We start from the raw sequence: 18,868 nt of genomic DNA on the forward strand, positions 1-18,868 counted from the left end.
TAAAATGCTTGAACTACCACAGGGTACTGCTGAATATTTACAAGAATGCCAGCCTTCCCTGCCAGGGCAACAAATTCTGTACCAAGAAAACCTGAATTCTGTCACCCATATAATTATGTAGATTTGCAAAGTTTGCACAATTTATTCTGCTTCTCAGCGGTGGGCAAAAATGATGACAACAACTGTGGCTCTCCCAATGCTCAAAGGTCAAAAGAAAGAAAAAAAGCACAAAGTCTAGTATCTCCAACCATAACACACAAGGGATAAAAGCTGGAATCACTGGCAAGACAGACTGGAAGACAAAGATAAAGAAAAGTAGGGTGAGAATATAAAGAGCCAAAGGATTATTGTGCTTCTTAATGTGGTTCATCAATTAATACCAATGAAGTGAATTAGGCGGCAGTGATTAGGATGAAACTAAAGAAGGAGGAAGAATGCCTCCAGCCCAATAAAGTGGCACTCTATACAAGCAGGGAAGTTAAGAAAGGTCAAAATTAGAAATTTAGTTGCATGGATGAAAAAAAGATTTATGTCAGAGACTGAGAATTTACAAGACTGAGTTTGCCCCAAATATGTTTTCCATTTTCAGCATTTAGAAGCATTTCACACAGCTGGCTTTACCAATTGCAACAAGTGGCTCAAAGAGGCTTATCACCAATGAACAATGAAACAGTGCTGTGTTCACATGAACATATATTGGCTCAACAAGCTGCTATGGACAAGCCTTTGGGCTCCGCATTCGTTCTTTGGTTCTCATGTGTGAGCATGGAACCAGGAAGTCTTCCATTAACAAAATTCTCCATTTCATCTGAATTGGGAAACTATGGTTAACAGCTCCATGACAATTCAGAATATAAACCAACTTCTAACCATGGCTTAATATTTATGGAAGTGTTTTTAAACTGTGTTCCAGTGGTTCTTGAGAACTTTATTAGCAACTCCCCAATAAGGTAATGTGTAATAGTGGCCAGACCTACCCAAATAACAGTTTGTCCACTACTACTAGTATTGTAGTGTGGAATCACAAGAGCCCACTCTGTGACAGTACACATGACCAGTGTGTTCATGTGACACAAAGCTCACGTGAGACAATGGTAAGGCCTGACATTAGCTAAATGATCTTCATGAATCAAGTGTGTATTCCTCAAAAGTGTACAGGGTTCCATGTGAAATGTTCAAGAAGTTCTTGGAGAACAAGTTAATTTAGGCAGTTCCTTGAAGGCAGAAAGTCTGAAAGCAAACAGATACGGCAGCAGTCTGCAGAAATAAATAAGCAACATTTGGAGGAATCCATATTATTGTTGTTGTTATTAAAAGGAATGAAAACTGACACTTGCACTGGGCTAAAAGTATCGTAAATTAATACGACAAAATAGGCCTTAAAATGCAAAGCCTGTAATATAAAAGATTAGTCAACTAAAATGTGTTAGTTTCAAGCTTAGGAAAGCAAATGCTTTAACTAATTCTGTATATTAAAATGCCACTTGACATATCTTTAGGCAACTCATTAAACTTATTAGACAACATGTTTGTGACCTACCAGGTGAAATATAACTTTGCATGTAAATAAAAATAGCAATGTTCTTTTCACACTTGAGTGCATACACCTTTGCTAGAGGGCGACTTCTAGCAAATGTTTAAATTAGAAGAACGTAAGATATATGTGATCTGGCTCATACAACATGCTAAGCCAAATTGATTCTAAATTCCTATGCCCACATTTATGTTTTAACTGCATCAGATTAGAAATGGCTACCACCTGAGTTTACATAGGTGAGATGGCTCATATGTCAAACTAAAAAAAATAGCCTGTGTCACTGTGAACCAGCAGCTCAAATAATAAATAAATAAATAAATAAATAATAATAATAATAATAATAATAATAATAATAATAATAATAATAATAATAATAAAAATTTTTATTTGTATCCTGCCCTCCCCAGCTGAAGCTGGGCTCAGGGCGGCTAACAACAATAAAACAGTACAACAGTACAACACAACACAACACTCTAAAATCATTCATTATAAAATTATAAAATACTCTCATAGCACTCTGATCCTGCTGCAAAATTAGTCAGAGCCTGACTTGCCATGTCCTCCAAACCCAGGTTCAAGTTTTATTTCCTCCAAATAAACCACAAGTCATAGCAAGTTTGTCATGGTCATTTGTTAGGAACAAGTCAACCTAGGTTTGGAAGACACAAGTATGTAGTGCAGCAGCAGGTGAGGAATACCGCAGGAACATCTGCTATGGTTTAATGTGACAGGAGAAATGAAGCCATGGGTGGTGTCATCTAACTAGAGTAGCTGTCAATGGAGTCATGCTCAATAAGCTCCATCTCAACAGAGCATGTAAAATGTGTGTGTCACCAATGAGAACATATGCCATAACTACAGTGGTGCCCCGCAAGACGAATGCCTCGCAAGACGAAAAACTCGCTACACGAAAGGGTTTTCCGTTTTTTGAGTCATTCTGCAAAACGAATTTCCCTATGGGCTTGCTTCACAAGACGAAATGTCTTGCGAGTTCTTGCGAGTTTGTTTCCTTTTTCTTAAAGCCGCTAAGCCGTTAATAGCCGCTAATAGTCGTGCTTCGCAAGACGAAAAAACCGCAAGACGAAGAGACTCGCGGAACGGATTAATTTCGTCTTGTGAGGCACCACTGTATTTTGAATACATGTTTTTGTTGTATTTGAGGTCTCTGGATTCACCAACTTTTGAGAGAAGAGGATTACCATACTTTCCCGTGTATAAGACAAGGTTTTTTTTACTCTAAAATAAGGTTAAAAATCGGGGGCGTCTTATACATGGATAGTGCATATGCGGGATGGGGGATTGGTTGCAGCTGCGAACTTGAGCTTGTCAGCAGCGATTGGGTGGGTGATTAGTGGCTATAACAAGGGCTGCTGCGGATTGGTTGCCACTGCGGCAATTGTGTGTGCGAATGGCGGCTGCTGGTCGGGAGCGAGCAGACGCTTGTTTTCTTCTGCGACGCGTGTGATTGGCAGCATCAGGTGAGTGATCTTGGGGGCATTCCTCTCCAAAAAAAAAGCTTAGTAACTCTGGTCCGTCTCTCCCCATTTTCTCAATTTGGGGTCCCCAAAAGTAGGGGGCGTCTTATACACGGAAAAATACAGTATACACCTGAGCATATACAGATTAAAAATTAGTTTTTAGACACAATTTTTGTCATGCCTTTTATTAAAACTTTCTGGGGGTCTCTCGGTTTTCGAACATTTTTCAGAAGTCCAATGTCCGACACGGCTTCCATTTGAGTGCAAGAAGCTCTTGCAGCCACTGGAAGCTGCACCTTGGCTGTTGAACGTTTCAGAAGCCGAACGGGCTTCCGGAACGGATTGCGTTTGACAACTGAGGTGTGAATGTATATAGTCCCAATCTTCATTGAGGAGCAGGGAAACTGAGATACTTGTTTCCACGTTGGTGGAAAGGGGTTGCAGGCAAGACAGCTTTCCACCAATGGCAAAATGTTTCAACAAACTAATGAACATTCACATCCAATTTTGATTATTACCACTTTGAGCTAACACCAGAAAGAAGCCCAAGAACTATGTTACTCACACCACAGAAAGACTGCTCATGTACCAGTGCATTTTGGCTTACCTATTTTGGCTTAACAACTGTGCCAACCCAAGTTACACGTGCACGTTTTAAAGTTATTGTTTTCTTTGCCAGGGTTATGCATTATTAGAAAAAATGAGTTTACTCTACTATACAAAGTAGAGGTGAATTGTTTTTACATCACACGTACAAAAACCAGTGAAGTACTGAATGAAGGTTCTATGGGTTTGGTTTTTGCTGAAACATCTAGTATCTATAAAGCCAGTCTTAGAAAAGAAAAGAAATGAGGAACAGAATTTCAGAGGAAATTATAATAAAGAATAATTCAAACAAAACCTAGAGTAAAATGCTAAGAATTTATCAAAAAGTAAACTCAGATCCTTTGTTTACAAAGGAAAATCTTGGGTTTGCATTTCACCCAGCATCCAGTGCACACCTGTTGTGCTATACAGAATTATACAGGGCAATGTAACCTTTTTTTTACAACTGCTATGTTTAATTGCCTGCCCAGGGTTGCAGCATTCATGTCCTACATCAGCGGTTCCCCAAGGGTGTGGTGTGCCACACTGGTGTGGCAGGAGAAGATGGCAAACGTGGTGAGAAGAATCAAGGACAATCAAAGAAACTGTTAAACATTTCAGTTAGGGTAATGTAGTATAGCATAGTATCAATTTTTATTTATTTATTTGCAGAATAGGGATAGATATCTTTTCAAAATGAGAGCAAGAGCATCAAGTGATACAAAGTACAATCCTAGTTGTGTTTTCCAATAAATTTCTTATCAATAAAAAACTCGGCGTGGCATGAGCAAATTCTTATTGTGAAAGTGTGGTCCAGATAAGTTTCAGAACCAAAGCCACAGCTGATCTTAAGGAGCTACCTGGTTCACACAGAAAACATGAGTAACAATCCTTCCAGCTTTCATAATGCAACTTCTGCAACGATTTAAAACCACACAATAAAAGTCAAAATGGAAAATGTAACATTAACTAAACCTTTCAGACAGACAACTGCATCTTAAATATAAATTCAGTGCATCAGTAGCCTGTATTAAATTTTGCCATTGTAATTTTGATTATACTTAAATGATCATAGTAAGAGAAATGTTATTTGCTTTAGAAAGTCCTGTTTCCAGCCATTTCAAAAGAAAATAAATGTCTTCCAACTTAAAATTCCTAGGGACATGCATGTAAATATGTAAAACAGATTTGTCTATGAACCAAATCTGCCACACTTACACAGGAATTAATATCACAGCACTGTGGTGTGGTCTACATTTCCCCCCCCTCAAACAAATGGCTTGAGTCCACTTAAGATATTATTTTACCTGTTTTTAAGTTTTTATATAACAGCAGGGATGTTTCGGTATCAAGTAATGCATTAAAGCATTAGATTCATCACTATGCAATGTAAGTAAATATAAAATGTAAATTCAGCTATTCACAAGAGTGTGAACAGCTAATGATACAATACAAAACAAGCATTTAAAAACTTCACGTTCCGGTTCAGTTATGGTTCTCTGTTTATTAACTGGAATATCATCTACATCCACACACATGCACTAATTCATGTATGCACACACTTTGCCAAGGTTCTTCACACTTTATAGGTCTGCAAAAAATACTGCAGTTATGAATTAAACATTACCCTTCGAAGTTCCTCAATATGAATTATGGCTGAGACAGGGTCAGCAAAGAGAAGAAAGGCAGAAAAGGGGGAATGGGGAAGAACACTCAAGGGTCAATAGTTTGGTTTTACCTCCAACCTTAGGCCCACCAGCAGAACCTGGCTTTCTTGAAGTATTTGAGGGAGTTGCAGGTTTTTTGGCTGCAGGAACCTTGAAGGCTGAGGCAGCTGAAGACGGCCTGTTTCCATCCACTGACTCTTCATCATCAAAGCTTTTATCTGGAAAGGAGGTTTGAAAACAAAATCTTGTGTTATAATCCTTTTAAAAAAGAAAGAAGTGCCTTTTAAGCAGCATTCACTCAGAAGTTGCCAAAAATCAAATAAAATCAATACTAATTATTACGCCCTTTGTCTTCAAACCTGTAGACAAGTAATAAAAAGGAAAAGGGGGAAAAGTCATTTCATTTCATATAATGGCTTTGCAAATGATGGTGGAGGGGAAACATTTTAAAAATCCTAGTATTTCAACAAGAAAAAATCTTTTACAAGGCAAGTATTGTCCATTTCTAATTTATTGCTAAAACCGAACTCTCACAATTAAATTCATTCCCAGCATTTTAACAGAGAACAAAACCTCTGCTTTTCTACTACTCATGCTTGCCGTCTCTACTACACATCCTCCTCCCACAGTGTGTCTACTAACACTCCCTGCTTCATTTCTTCCACCCTGATTTCAGCACTTACAATCACAGATCCGTTTGCAGATCAGCCGCCTCATTCCTCTGACAGCTCTCAATGCCCCTTGCACTAAGATACTCTCACTTGCTCACATGGCCACATGGATGGAAAATCTCAGTGCTAATCAAAATATTCTGTGAAAAACTGTCAGAAAACACCATAGATCCACCACGGAGATTTGTGCCGGCATCCTTCTCTCTCTTCCCTGCACTAGGTACTGAAACAACCAATCGGCTGCAAGGTGACATCATCTCCTGGTAGCCACTGCCAGATGAAAAGGTGAAAATTCTTCACACATATAAATTCATTCCCATGCGCAAACATTTGCAGCCACCGTTCTATAAGCTATTAAAAGAAATTTTAGAGGCATAATACTCTCTGAGACCTTAGGCTTAACCCCACCCTGCAAATCTCAAGGGAGTTGCCTTTTGCCTAGTAAAGTTTCCCTCCCATCTCCACAATTTTTGCTTTCATGATAGCATATTCCATTTAGCATCTCAGACTGAAAACCCAGCATTGCACAAATCAAATGAGACAATTTTACAGCCAGGTAAAAGAAAGCTGCATTTCTCTAGGACCCTGAAAACGTAAGGGAAACCCAACCTGTAGTTTCCCTCACAAACAAGATGGGCGAGGCTGACACACAGCTGCGTAAGGGAGATGCACACCCATGTCACAGACTTCCTTTCCCGGAACCATTATTATTATTATTATTATTATTATTATTATTATTATTATTATTATCATCATCCTGTCACAGGTCCCTCTAATTTTTGAAATTATTTGTTTATCCCCAGTGTGCTTCTATTTTGGAAAAATAAGACAACCTATTTGTGGAAGGCTGCATTTCCATGACATTTAAAATCAATTTCTGCCCAAACTGTGATCACCTAGATTGGGAAAACATATATTAAATATCACAGGTGAAAATGTGGGTTTAGAAATACTGGCTTAGCCCCATGAGCAATTTATACAGGACCACTGACCTGCTTTGCTTGCTCTACCTAGCTATGTTTCTTAATTTAAGGTTTACAAAATGCTGCACATTTTAAAAAAATAAAATGCATTTCCTTCCATTACAGTGGTATCCAACTCTGAAGATTCTGCATGCAGGGATATGTTACTATCAGAATGCAAGAGGAAGACATGAAACACATTATTCCATGAGTTTCCATGGAAACCGTACTCTGCCTTTGCACATGAACTGGAAGACAACATTTCAGTTCTCACTACAAGAGACGCCTTTAACCCTTACGGCATGAGAATTCAGACACACTGCTGACTGTTTTAAGCATGGTGAAACCTCTACAAGTGCAGCATGAGAAATAATGCACCAAGGATAAAACTGAACCGTAAACAATCTCATTTCTTAGAGCTGGGTATCTTCTCAACACACAGTTACAAAAGTACACAGCAGAAGACAGTAGCTTTTACACAAAGCTTGTGTGAGATATTAAGATTTCCTCGAAACACAACAGGCAGCTACCTAGCCAGTTAACCTTAACCATCTATGAATCTTAACCTTTAAGTTTCATGAACGGATGGTTTTTTTCTTGGGAAAGTTTAAAATTTGTTACCAAAAATAATACATGATTTTTTCTTGCAGGACATTATACAATAACCAGCAACACATGCTCAGGTGCTTAACATGAATACAGCCCTGTAGCCATCTGAAATGTAGTCTGGGTTTCCTGCAAAGGACCAGGTTATTAATTGGACTGCCTTCTCCTGTAATAGGCTGCCCAAACACCAAGACCATAATCTAGGCTCTGCTTCAGGAGTCCCAACTTCAGAGATGAATGCCCTCCTCAGGAGGAGCTGCCTGACATCTACACTAATGTTATTTAGGCACAAGGCACATGTGTTTTTTAAAAAATAAATATCCAGATTTTTCAAGCTCATGTTGCAGTTTTATTTTATGGAGTTTCTTTTGCACGTGCTGCTGTTGAAATTAATGGTTCTTATATTTTTAGTGGTGTTGTATGATAGCTACCTTGGCAGCCCTTGGATGGTGGGGGCGCAGGGCATAAATGGAATAAGTAATTAAATGAGTAAATAAGATGAGCAAATTAGCCCTCAAAAGTTATTAGTCTGCATGGGAACTAACAGGAGGGACAGCAACAGCCCACTGCATTTCTATGCTGGGTTCACTGGAGGCAGTCTCCCTCTTCCAGCAACCCACTTCAAATCACAGAATTGTAGAATTGGAAGGAACTCTGTAGGGTCATCTAGTCCACCCCCTACAATGCAAAATAAATAAACAGATGCAGGAATATTAACTGAAGCTTCCAGGACAGATGGCCATCCAACCTCTGCTTAAAGACCTCCATGGAAGGAGAGTCAAAAACCTCCTGAGAGAGCCTGTTCCACAGTCGAACAGCTCTTACTATCAGAAAGTTCTTCCAGCTCCTTCAACTGTTCCTCATAAGGCTTGGTTTCCAGACACTTGATCATCTATGCTGACCTCCTCTGAACACATTCCAGCTTGTCAACATCGTTCTTAAGTTATGGTGCCCAGAACTGCACACAGTGTTCCAGGTGTGGTCTGACCAAGGCAGAATACTTCCCTTTATCTGGACACTATACTTCTGTTGATGCAGCCTGAAGAAGAAGAAGAAGAAGAGTTTGGATTTGATATCCCGCCTTTCACTCCCTTTTAAGGAGTCTCAAAGCGGCTAACAATCTCCTTTCCCTTCCTCCCCCACAACAAACACTCTGTGAGGTGAGTGGGGCTGAGAGACTTCAAAGAAGTGTGACTGGCCCAAGGTCACCCAGCAGCTACAGGTGGAGGAGCGGAGACGCAAACCCGGTTCCCCAGATTACGAGACTACCGCTCTTAACCACTACACCACACTGGCTCTCACTGGAATAGCATTAGCTTTTTTTGCTGCTGAATCACACTGTTGACTCATGTTAAGCTTGTGCTCCACTAAGACCCTGAGATCCTTTTCACGTGTACTTCTGGTGTGCCCTACCTTATATTTAAGGAGCTGGTTATTCCTGCCTGAGCGTAGAACCTGGTACTGTTAAACATGTGTCCCTGAGCACACACACACCCATACATAGAAGTCTACAAATGTCACCATCACAAGTGTCCTTCTCAAGATCCTGAGCCTTGAGACACTCTGCAGCACTGAGACACTGCTTCTTCCATTGCAAACCGGAGAAAATAAGCAACACAATACAATTTCCAGAGTTTGCAATTATTACAGACTTACAGTCACGCAGAGCAGGTACATCAGTAAGCCGCACCAACAGTTAACAGGAGGGAAACCATTACTATCTCTGTCTGAAAGGAGAGCAAAGGGTGCTAGGGACCTGGCAGGCGGTGAGAGAGGCCGAAATGCAATGAGGCAAACTCCGATTGCAAATGAGGCGGGGTTCAGTCACACAGGGGAAAGAGACAATTAGGAGACAATAGAAAGAGAAAAAGTTGTACGTTTACTCTTGGGCAGTCATTATGGCCTGAGAATATGATCTTGGGGCCATTCTACAGTACAGCGGTACCTCGGGTTAAGTACTTAATTCATTCTGGAGGTCCGTTCTTAACCTGAAACTGTTCTTAACCTGAAGCACCACTTTAGCTAAGGGGCCTCCTGCTGCTGCCGCACCGCCGGAGCACGATTTCTGAACTCATCCTGAAGCAAAGTTCTTAACCCGAGGTACTATTTCTGGGTTAGCGGAGTATGTAACCTGAAGCGTATGTAACCCGAGGTACCGCTGTAATTATTTGTGAATAACCAGCCCTTCCACAAAACCAGGTTGCAGAGTATGCTCTATTCCCATACAGAATATAGTACAATATGGAACCGAAAGTAGGTACAGTGGAACCTCAGGTTGCAGGCATAATCCGTGACAGAGGCACATCTGCAACCTGCAGCGTTCACATCCTGAAGCGCCACGTCTGCGCAGGCACAATTTGGGGCTTCTGCACATGTGTGAGCGGTGAAACCCAGAAGTAACCCATTCCGGTACTTCCGCGTTTCCTGCAGTCCGCAACCCGAAAACACGTAACCTGAAGTGGCCGTAACATGAGGTATGACTGTACATAACTTGTTGGATCCCCTTGAGCCCTGCAGTGTATGGTTGTCAAGAGATGCATTTTGAGTTCTACAGGAACTGTCCCAACTGGTGGAAACCCCCCTGAAGTATCTTAACAATGGGAAGCATGTATGTTCTCTCGAGTTTCTGACACAAATCAAGGAAAATGATGAACACTGAGGAGATAGAAAAGAGAAGCCGTGTAAGGGTAGATCTCTCCTGGCGAAGCTTCACCAAGACTGGGGTTGCTGGGCAGACACAATCAGCCTTAAAGGGAGGGATGAACAGTGTAAAAAAAGGGAATGTGAGATCTGGATTATTTGAGCTTTCCCGCCACATCACGTTCAGGAATCTGCTTGCAAGTCTCCTTGCTATTGGTGCCAAGTGAAAAAGGTGGCAGTGGATGTCATGTGTAGAACTGAGGGACTATCAATAATGTAATAATAATAATGTAAATATTGGGTGTGCTGGCAAAAGCCCTCGCTTGGCACAGGCACACGCAGAGTGAAGTCTTAGAAGCAAAGGCACTACCTTAACAAGCGGCAGTATTAAATTCATTCCAGATCTGTATTTCGTTCCAGATCTGTTACCTATCAGCATCGGGGATTCAGACATTTTGCCTTGGCAAGGTAGCCAGTCAGTCCTGCAATCCAGCCCCTTTCACAAGTCCTTTTTCATGCACGAAAATGCTATGATCTTCCAACAATGAACATACATAAGTGCAAATCAGCAATCCAGGAATCTTCAAGACATCACCCAAAGTATTGAATTTGTGGATAGCGAAGCCTTGCATCCAACAGATGTGTCCAAATTCTTCAGGGGTGGAGTGAGGGTAGAACAGTGAAAGGGGTGATGGAAAATACAGAGATGAAATTGTTTCACTATGTTCTGTCTTGCTTATAAAATGGTTGATTTTTTTCTTTAAAAAAGACTGTTTAATTACAAAGAATACAAGGATTGAAAGTACAATTTGGTAATTATAGGGGAATGAAATCTGAAGACAAAAGAGGCAGCATGGGGAGGAAATATAACAAAATAGGGGAAATGGAATCTAATCAAGGAGTATAGTTTCCTTCTGACTGACAGAGAGGTTAGGAGGAGGAGCTGACATAATATACAAGGGAAGAGTTGGAGTAAGAGAGAGATAAAGAGCTGAAACACTAAGAGAAAGGAACTAGACTACTGTGGAAATCAGAGTGCATACCTGGACCTCTCCAGAAGAAAAGCCAGAAGAGAAGTCTGCAAATATAACTAGAAGCTGAATTCTGACATAACTTTTAAAATATGTATTGGCTTGCTTAGGGAAATCGGTTTAACTGAATATACTCTGGGTTTATTTAGGCTGCTCTTATGGGTCAATGTTCAAGCTACTTAAAAGTGCCTTTTCCAAAACAGTAAAAGTTTTGTGTGGAGCAACAGTTAAGTAAACTGAGCTTATTGGTACTTTAATGTTTCTGAAGCCTTATTAAACTAAGTTAGAAGTTAAAGGACTCTTTAGTAGGAGGCAGCAGGGGCAGGGAAATATAAACTTGGTGGTAGCGGTGAAGAAACTTCACATCAAGATATCCTTCCTTTTTCAGCACCCCATGAGCAGTGTCAAGAGAGGGTCTTCCTTGAATTTTAAGTGCCCTGTACTCATGGAAAAGAATTCTGCGCAAGCTATGGGGCCAGAATACACAGGCAACAATTTAGATAAACTTGCTTCCCTCCTTTCACTCAAATTCACAATAAAACTTAAAGAACAGCAGGGCTGTGTTTTCAGACAGTACACGTTTATCTAGGAATTTTATTCCAAGGCTCTCTGAAAAGACATTATTTACTTGATGGTAAAACCTTTTATTGATTGAAGCAATACATATGCCAAAAGAAATTTGGCAAACTACTGACATAAACAATAGCTGATTAATCACTACAATAATTCATGGCAAAGTAAACAGATGAGGAATTAAAAAGAACACACTACTGTATAACAAACTGAAATAAAGTAACTGGATGTGTGATTGTCCCTCAACCCAACAGATTAGCAGAAATTACTAGCTATGCAATACTTCTGCTTATTAGCAACCAAATACGGAATACCAAAAACATGAGTTGGCTTTTGCACTGGACATAATGCAATTGAGAACATTTGGCTGAATAAAATCAAAATGTTGTAATAATTACAACCGGCTTTGCTTGTTATATTGATTCATTTCAGAGATCAGGAAAGACATTACCTTCCCCAAACATTCGTTGCTTTCTAGGATTTTGTGTATGGCTGCCATACTTTAATCTTCTGCCATGTCAAAAAGGGACAACACAGATCAAATTTTCAGGGTGGATTCTAGAGCAGCCAGGCTAACAATAGATATTTTAGACTAGACAGGGCAGGTTCCTTGGTGGATCAATAAATAGGACAGGAATATGATCATAAGTTACTGCTTTAGTTTCCTTTCTCCACACTCTCATTGCTAGGCAACTATAAGCAGCTAGACATGATGGGCTGGGGGAAAGAAAATGATATAATGGAAAAGGGTAAACGAGCAGGCAGTGGCTGTCCAAGGCGGAGCCAGAAATAACTGTAAAGTGGAAAGACTGCTTTCATTGGATCCAATGCCAAAGAAGCAATCAATTCTCACTACTAATCAGTAACTTGTTAGGGACCTACATTGAAACCACTTTTACAGGCACATGTCAGTGAATTCTGAGAAGCGGAGGTTGGCTGACTTCGAGCCCCTCCAGAGATTGCTGAATTCAAACCAGTGTTGGAAACTCAGATATAAAAGCTATTTGCCAAATGGCCCCTTAAGCCTAGGTTGCAGGTGCTGCAACAGGATGTCTAAGCGCCTAAAAAAAAGAAAGACTGAAAATGAATGAACTCCAGCTAAAATCCTACGCTTATTTTTCATCAATAAGTTGTTTATGTTTGATTTTTTTATGTTTTTCTATGTGCTGGAAGCCACCCAGAGCAGCTGGGACAAAATAATAATAATAATAATAATAATAATAATAATAATAATAATAATACAGTCTAGTCCTCATCTAAAGACTGCAAATAACAAAGCCATGCTTCCCTTGCCTGCCCCGCTAATATTCTTATGTGGATTTCCCCCCCAGTCTTCAGAGAGTGGCTGGAAATGGGTAGGCAGAAAAAGATCCTCCTTTCCCTCCACTTTGCAGACAAATTCCCAAACAGCCTCATCTAGCACCAAGGAGAGCAGTTGTGTGTGGAAAATGGCACCAGTAGGTATGTTGGCACCTGTGTAAGTAGTACAAACATGAAAACTTAAAAACCCATTATGGAAAAGCAATGGAACTTTTGGGAATCAGGTGGTGGGGCAATGGGGAAGAAGGCTGGGAAGGAATGCGCCCAGGAGAGTTGCTCCTGATCTTGAATTCTGTTATGGGGACTTTACGTTTTGGGCATTGACAGTGTTTCATCTCAATATTCAGTAGCTGTCCATGAGGCAGAACTCGAATTGACCCAGCAAGCAGTTAACCAGATGAATCACTCTGACACCTATTCAATGGGCACAAGGCACAACTCAGGGACACTTGATGCACCACCCTTCCTGAAGCTAAAAAGGGAGGCCACTTGGCAGTGTACTGAGTTCCACTGAAGAAGGGTGGCACGTCCACATAATAGAAACAAAATAAATATTCTGGAAGGACAAATGATTATTGAAATAACTGCAAGATATAAGCTATCAAACTACAGGCAATTCCTGGGCATTTTTCAGCTGAGATGAATATGGCACAAAAAGCAGTAAGGAAAAAAGGAAAAGGACCCCTGGACAATTAAGTCCAGTCAAAGGCTACTATGGGGTGCGACACTCATCTCGCTTCAGGCCAAGAGAGCCGTCGTTTGTCCACAGACAGTTTTCCGGGTCATGTGGCCAGCATGACTAAACTGCTACTGGTGCAATGGAACACCATGATGGAAGCCAGAGCGAATGGAAACACTGTTTACCTTCCCGCCGCAGTGATACCTATTTATCTACTTGCACTGGTGTGCTTTCAAGCTGCTAGGTTGGCAGAAGCTGGAACAGAGCAACGTGCGCTTACCCTGTTGCACAGATTCAAACTGCCGACCTTCCGATGAGCAAGCCCAAGAGGCTCAGTGGTTTAGACCACAGTGCCACCCATTCCCAAAAAGCAGTACTGGCTGGGCATGAAGGATCATGACTTGGTACAGGGCTGTTAGCAGTACTTTGACCTCCCCACCCAAAGCACTGCTGACCGGCCACTATCACCTTAGATAAAAGTTATCAATTATATAGATTAAAGTTCCTCACTCAGACATCCACCAACAGCTCGGCCTAACCCATCAATACACAGCAAGTGTAGAGAGTCTAGAGGACAAGGTTCTCCCCGAAACACACACAGTTTTCTGGTCACCATTGGTCATACAGTTAAATAGTAAATTGCTTAAAGGATTAATTAGAGCAAGAAAGAGAGGTGTGTTGTTTTAAAAGATTAATGCCTCCTAAAACCCTGCAGAGTCCAGTTCCCAAGCACCTCTCTGAGCAGTATGCTAGATCACTTTAAGGCTCCCTTTTCTTCACATGAAATGCAGTAGACTCAACATCATCCTCAATGTATGGGACCTGTCTCTCTGTAATGATCACTTCTTCATTACTTTCTTCCTTCAAACCCTGTATTGCTGCAGTAACAGCAAATGAGTAGTAGGAAGAGCTGTGTTATGCAGCATGTGAGAAGGGCAAGAGGGTAGAAGCTAGAAAGGGTACAAGCTACTCCTCACGTATGTGGGGATACATGCGCATAAGTGAAACTGTGTAAGGTGGAACACCCTCTAAATGCCCTCTCTGCCACTCTCTCTTCAATTCAAACATATCCACAACTAGAACTGAAGCTCTGAGGCCAGCAGGAGGCTGGAGGATGTGAGGGAAAGCAGCAGCTCCTGCTGTTGCACTACCCCGAACATCAGCTGTTCAGCAGGAAGGCTGAGCAGCGTAAACAAAGCCCCACTGCACCTCTGGTCTCTTTGGGGCTTCCCCTACTCTCACTGACGAGCTCTGGACTCTCCAGCTCTATCCCACCATTTCCAGAGTTGAATTGAATTATTCCAGAGTTGAATTGAAGTATTCAGTTATTTCCCAGTGCTACGTGTCACGCACAAGTCCATCGTGTAGGGGGACACCTGTATCAAGGCAACTTTTGCTGAAGCATGTGTACAAGTGAATGGGTGATTGGTTGGTCAGGTCCCCAAAGCAGTAATAGAATATTAACACAGGAAAATACAATAAAAGTATACTGCAAAAGTACAATAAAAAGGATAAATATGGAACAATAAAACACCAGTCACCAAATGCCCCCCCAATTCTACTTGATATACATTTGTGAGCTGAATTCATGCTCTCACGACAGATACAGCTCCCCAATATTCCACTTCTCAGTTAAGAGACAGGTGAATGCACACGCACACCCATTAGCCCATGGGTAGGCAAACTAAGGCCCAGGGGCCGGATCTGGCCCAACTGCCTTCTAAATTGGGCTCCCGGAAAGTCCGGGAATCAGCGTGTTTTTACATGAGTATAATGTGCCCTTTTATTTAAAATGCATTTCTAGGTTATTGTGGGGGCCTGACTGGTGTTTTTACATGAGTAGAATGTGTGTTTTTATTTAAAATGCATTTCTGGGTTATTTGTGGGGCATAGAGGAAGAAGAAGAGTTTGGATTTGATATCCCGCTTTATCACTACCTGAAGGAGTCTCAAAGCGGCTAACATTCTCCTTTCCCTTCCTCCCCCACAACAAACACTCTGTGAGGTGAGTGGGGCTGAGAGACTTCAGAGAAGTGTGACCGGCCCAAGGTCACCCAGCAGCTGCATGTGGAGGAGCGGAGACGCGAACCTGGTTCCCCAGATTATGAGTCTACCGCTCTTAACCACTACGCCACACTGGCTCTCATAGGAATTCATTCATTTTTTTCTTCAAAATATAGTCTGCCCCCCCCCACAAGGTCTGAGGGACAGTGGACCAGCCCCCTGCTGAAAAAGGTTGCTGACCCCTGCCTTAGCCGAATCTTTCACCTAAGAGCAAACCTATCCTGAGCATGGGGGAATGCTCACACCCTCATCACACCCAAAGCCGCAAACCCCAATTACTCTGGTTACACTCCTTTGCAGTAGGGAGGGGAAAGGGAGAAAGGAGGAAAGGTCAGGCAAGGTCTGCACCCACTTCCAAGTCATTATCTTCTCCTGGAGTGTCTAAGGCAATAATGTGGAGTACATCAAAATAGTATTTCAGCGGTACACCAAACTGTACCCATCACTGGATCACAATAGTGAGGTGCATAATAAGATACGTAAATGATGTTCCCCATCTCTTGCTCTCTTCAACAGCCCCCACCACACCCCCTTTTCACACAGTGCATAGACAACCTCCTTGCAAGCCTCTAAGGAAAACTGCAACTGTAGGGGAAGACAATGATCGGGAACTTTCCTTCTATAAAAGGTAAAGGTAAAGGAATCCCTGACCATTAGGTCCAGTCGTGGCCGACTCTGGGGTTGCGGCACTCATCTCGCTTTATTGGCCGTCTATACGCTTCCTTAAATTCACCTCCCTTTGTGTTAAAGACATTGCAAAAATGGTTACAACAATACCTATTTAAAAGGAACTGAAGTATTTCTTTTATTATTGTGTTCATATCCCACTATTCCTCCAGGGAGCTCAAGGTAGCAAATAATGGTTCATTCTGCCCCTATTTTTATCCTTACAATAACCCCCAGGAGGCAGGTTAGGCTGAGAAACAGTGACTGGCCCAAAGTCACAGAGTGAGTTGTGTGGCTAAGTGGGGATTTGAACCCTGGTGTTTCAGGTGCTAGTCTAACATTCTAACTATTATATCACATTGGCATCATGTACATTTAAATACAGCTTTTTTAAAAAAGCAGACACTAAAAGATAACAAAGCAGCATTAAAATGTGTGAACCACAGATTTAAACAACTTAATTTGCACCGAAATGCTTTTCTTATTAGTATTGCACAATTTTTTTAAAAAAAATCATATTAAATACGAATTATATTAAGTAGTCTTGGAAACAGCTTACAAAATATGGGTAGAATGTATTTACCGATTAACCCTTTTGCACATAATTCTTATAGGTCATGCAAAGAATGAAACGTAATCTTTGTTATTGGCTGCTTAGAAGGCTATGGGGTAAGCTATACACTTCCAGTCCACTGATTGCTATTAAGTGTTTCACTTTAGAATAATTTCGTCTTCCCTACAGCAAGTGCTGCCATTTTGTAAAGGAACTTGCTTTATATTATCTCACACCCATCATTGTTACTGTTGCATGTACAGTAAAGTGCTTTAAAAGCTTCCCGCCGTAAGACCTGATCATTAACAGTCCTGACAAAAAGAAACAATTATGATTTAGTGTTAAAGGACACTCCTGAATCTTATTGAATAAACCTCCTGGGATACTATCCTGAGCGATATTGAGGAAGGAAGCTTACACAGCGATAATAACTTATCTTACACAAAGCTGAGACAACTACTTGTGAAAACAGGCTAACTACAAAAAGCTTGGTAGTTCCTATACGTCAAGAACTTGCACTTTGCAAAAAGTGCACACGTGCACGCAATGAAATGTCAATAAAAAGCTACAACTATTTTGCCACTATTAAAAGGTAAATTGTAAGATACACCCTCAGTCCTGGAGAACCTTTATTGCAAGAATGAACCCCAAAGCTTGCAGTTCTGATGCAGACCACACACTGAGAGCCACTTAATGTGATGCACGCCTTTTCTTTAATGGGAGGAAGCGAACAGAGACTACTGCATCCTTAGCAAGTGTGTTAGCTTTGCATCAGTTTGGATAATCTGAGAAACCAGAAGCAAAGTGCAGGTATTTTCATGTCTGCAACCATCTTTTAATTCTAGGCGCTAAAGTAATTCAATAGTCAGTCACTCCTCTATAAAAACTTTAATATTAGGCTGTTCTTTACAGCTGTGTTCACACCAAATACTTTGTGTTAAAATATGGAGAGGTATATTACCCACACCACAAGCAAGCTATTATAAGATCTCTTCAGTCACATTAACTTTCATACCTCAGGTAGAACACATAAAAGGGCATTTTGAAGTAAGAGGATATAAGCGTTAAGAGTCTATTTGATTTGAGAAGAGGCATTGTGGGGGATAGCACATTCTTGGGGGATAGTGACAATCTTCCTACAAGGAGTCATCTGCATCTGACTGTTCCAAATCATCTGCATTCCGTCCACTTGTATGCAGACTGAGCATTCCACACCTCCATAGGTGTGTTCAGTATGTTCTCCAGTCAAATCCACAATAAAGGGCTAATAAAAAAAGGAAAAACAGATCTTGTTTACCCTTGCTGGCTGGTATATATATATATATATATATATATATATATATATATATATATATACATATATATATATATATAATTTGCACACAGATCTAGTTAAGGGTTTGAGACTACCCCATTACATCTCAGAAATGGGAAACATAGCTCAAGAGGAAAATGTTTCCTCCATCCAAGGAAACATATAGTACATTCCCTTCCTTATCCCACTTTCTTGCATTCACAATTTAGCAGCTATTTGAACTATGGGAACAGAAGTGCCAGAGAAGCTGTCCAGCAATTACTCTACTTTTCTTGCTTCTCTGAGAGACTGGAACAGGCCTCGGGGCTTTGTGGTCTTCCTCTCTAAAGAGATAAATGCATGAACTGGGAGACCACTTTATCCAAACATGACATTCCTCTAATCCTGGACAATGAAACAGACTTTCCTTTAAGTTTCAGCATCTAGGAATAAAGGAGGTTGCACATTCAAATAAATTTGAACTCCCAATTTCAACAAGCACAGAGGGAAGCAAATACCTGAACAGTCTCTGAACCACACATT

The 18,868-nt window shown here is 41.0% G+C and overlaps 1 protein-coding gene across 40 annotated transcripts in view; it reads right to left on the reverse strand.

The window, feature by feature from the left end:
* Positions 1–18,868, reverse strand: part of CLASP2 (cytoplasmic linker associated protein 2) — a 122,356-nt gene that overhangs the window by 67,008 nt on the left and 36,480 nt on the right. For 30 of the 40 annotated variants that reach the window (XM_053410229.1, XM_053410210.1, XM_053410209.1 and 27 more), the window contains one exon: positions 5,339–5,485. In XM_053410229.1, the coding sequence (XP_053266204.1) occupies positions 5,339–5,485 (147 nt within the window). Of the gene's footprint in view, positions 1–5,338; positions 5,486–5,950; positions 6,121–18,868 lie in introns of those variants that run through there. The other 10 variants (XM_053410240.1, XM_053410239.1, XM_053410238.1 and 7 more) reach the window with 4 other exon arrangements.

Source organism: Podarcis raffonei, chromosome 12 (genome assembly GCF_027172205.1).
Source record: "Podarcis raffonei isolate rPodRaf1 chromosome 12, rPodRaf1.pri, whole genome shotgun sequence".
NCBI lineage: Eukaryota > Metazoa > Chordata > Lepidosauria > Squamata > Lacertidae > Podarcis > Podarcis raffonei.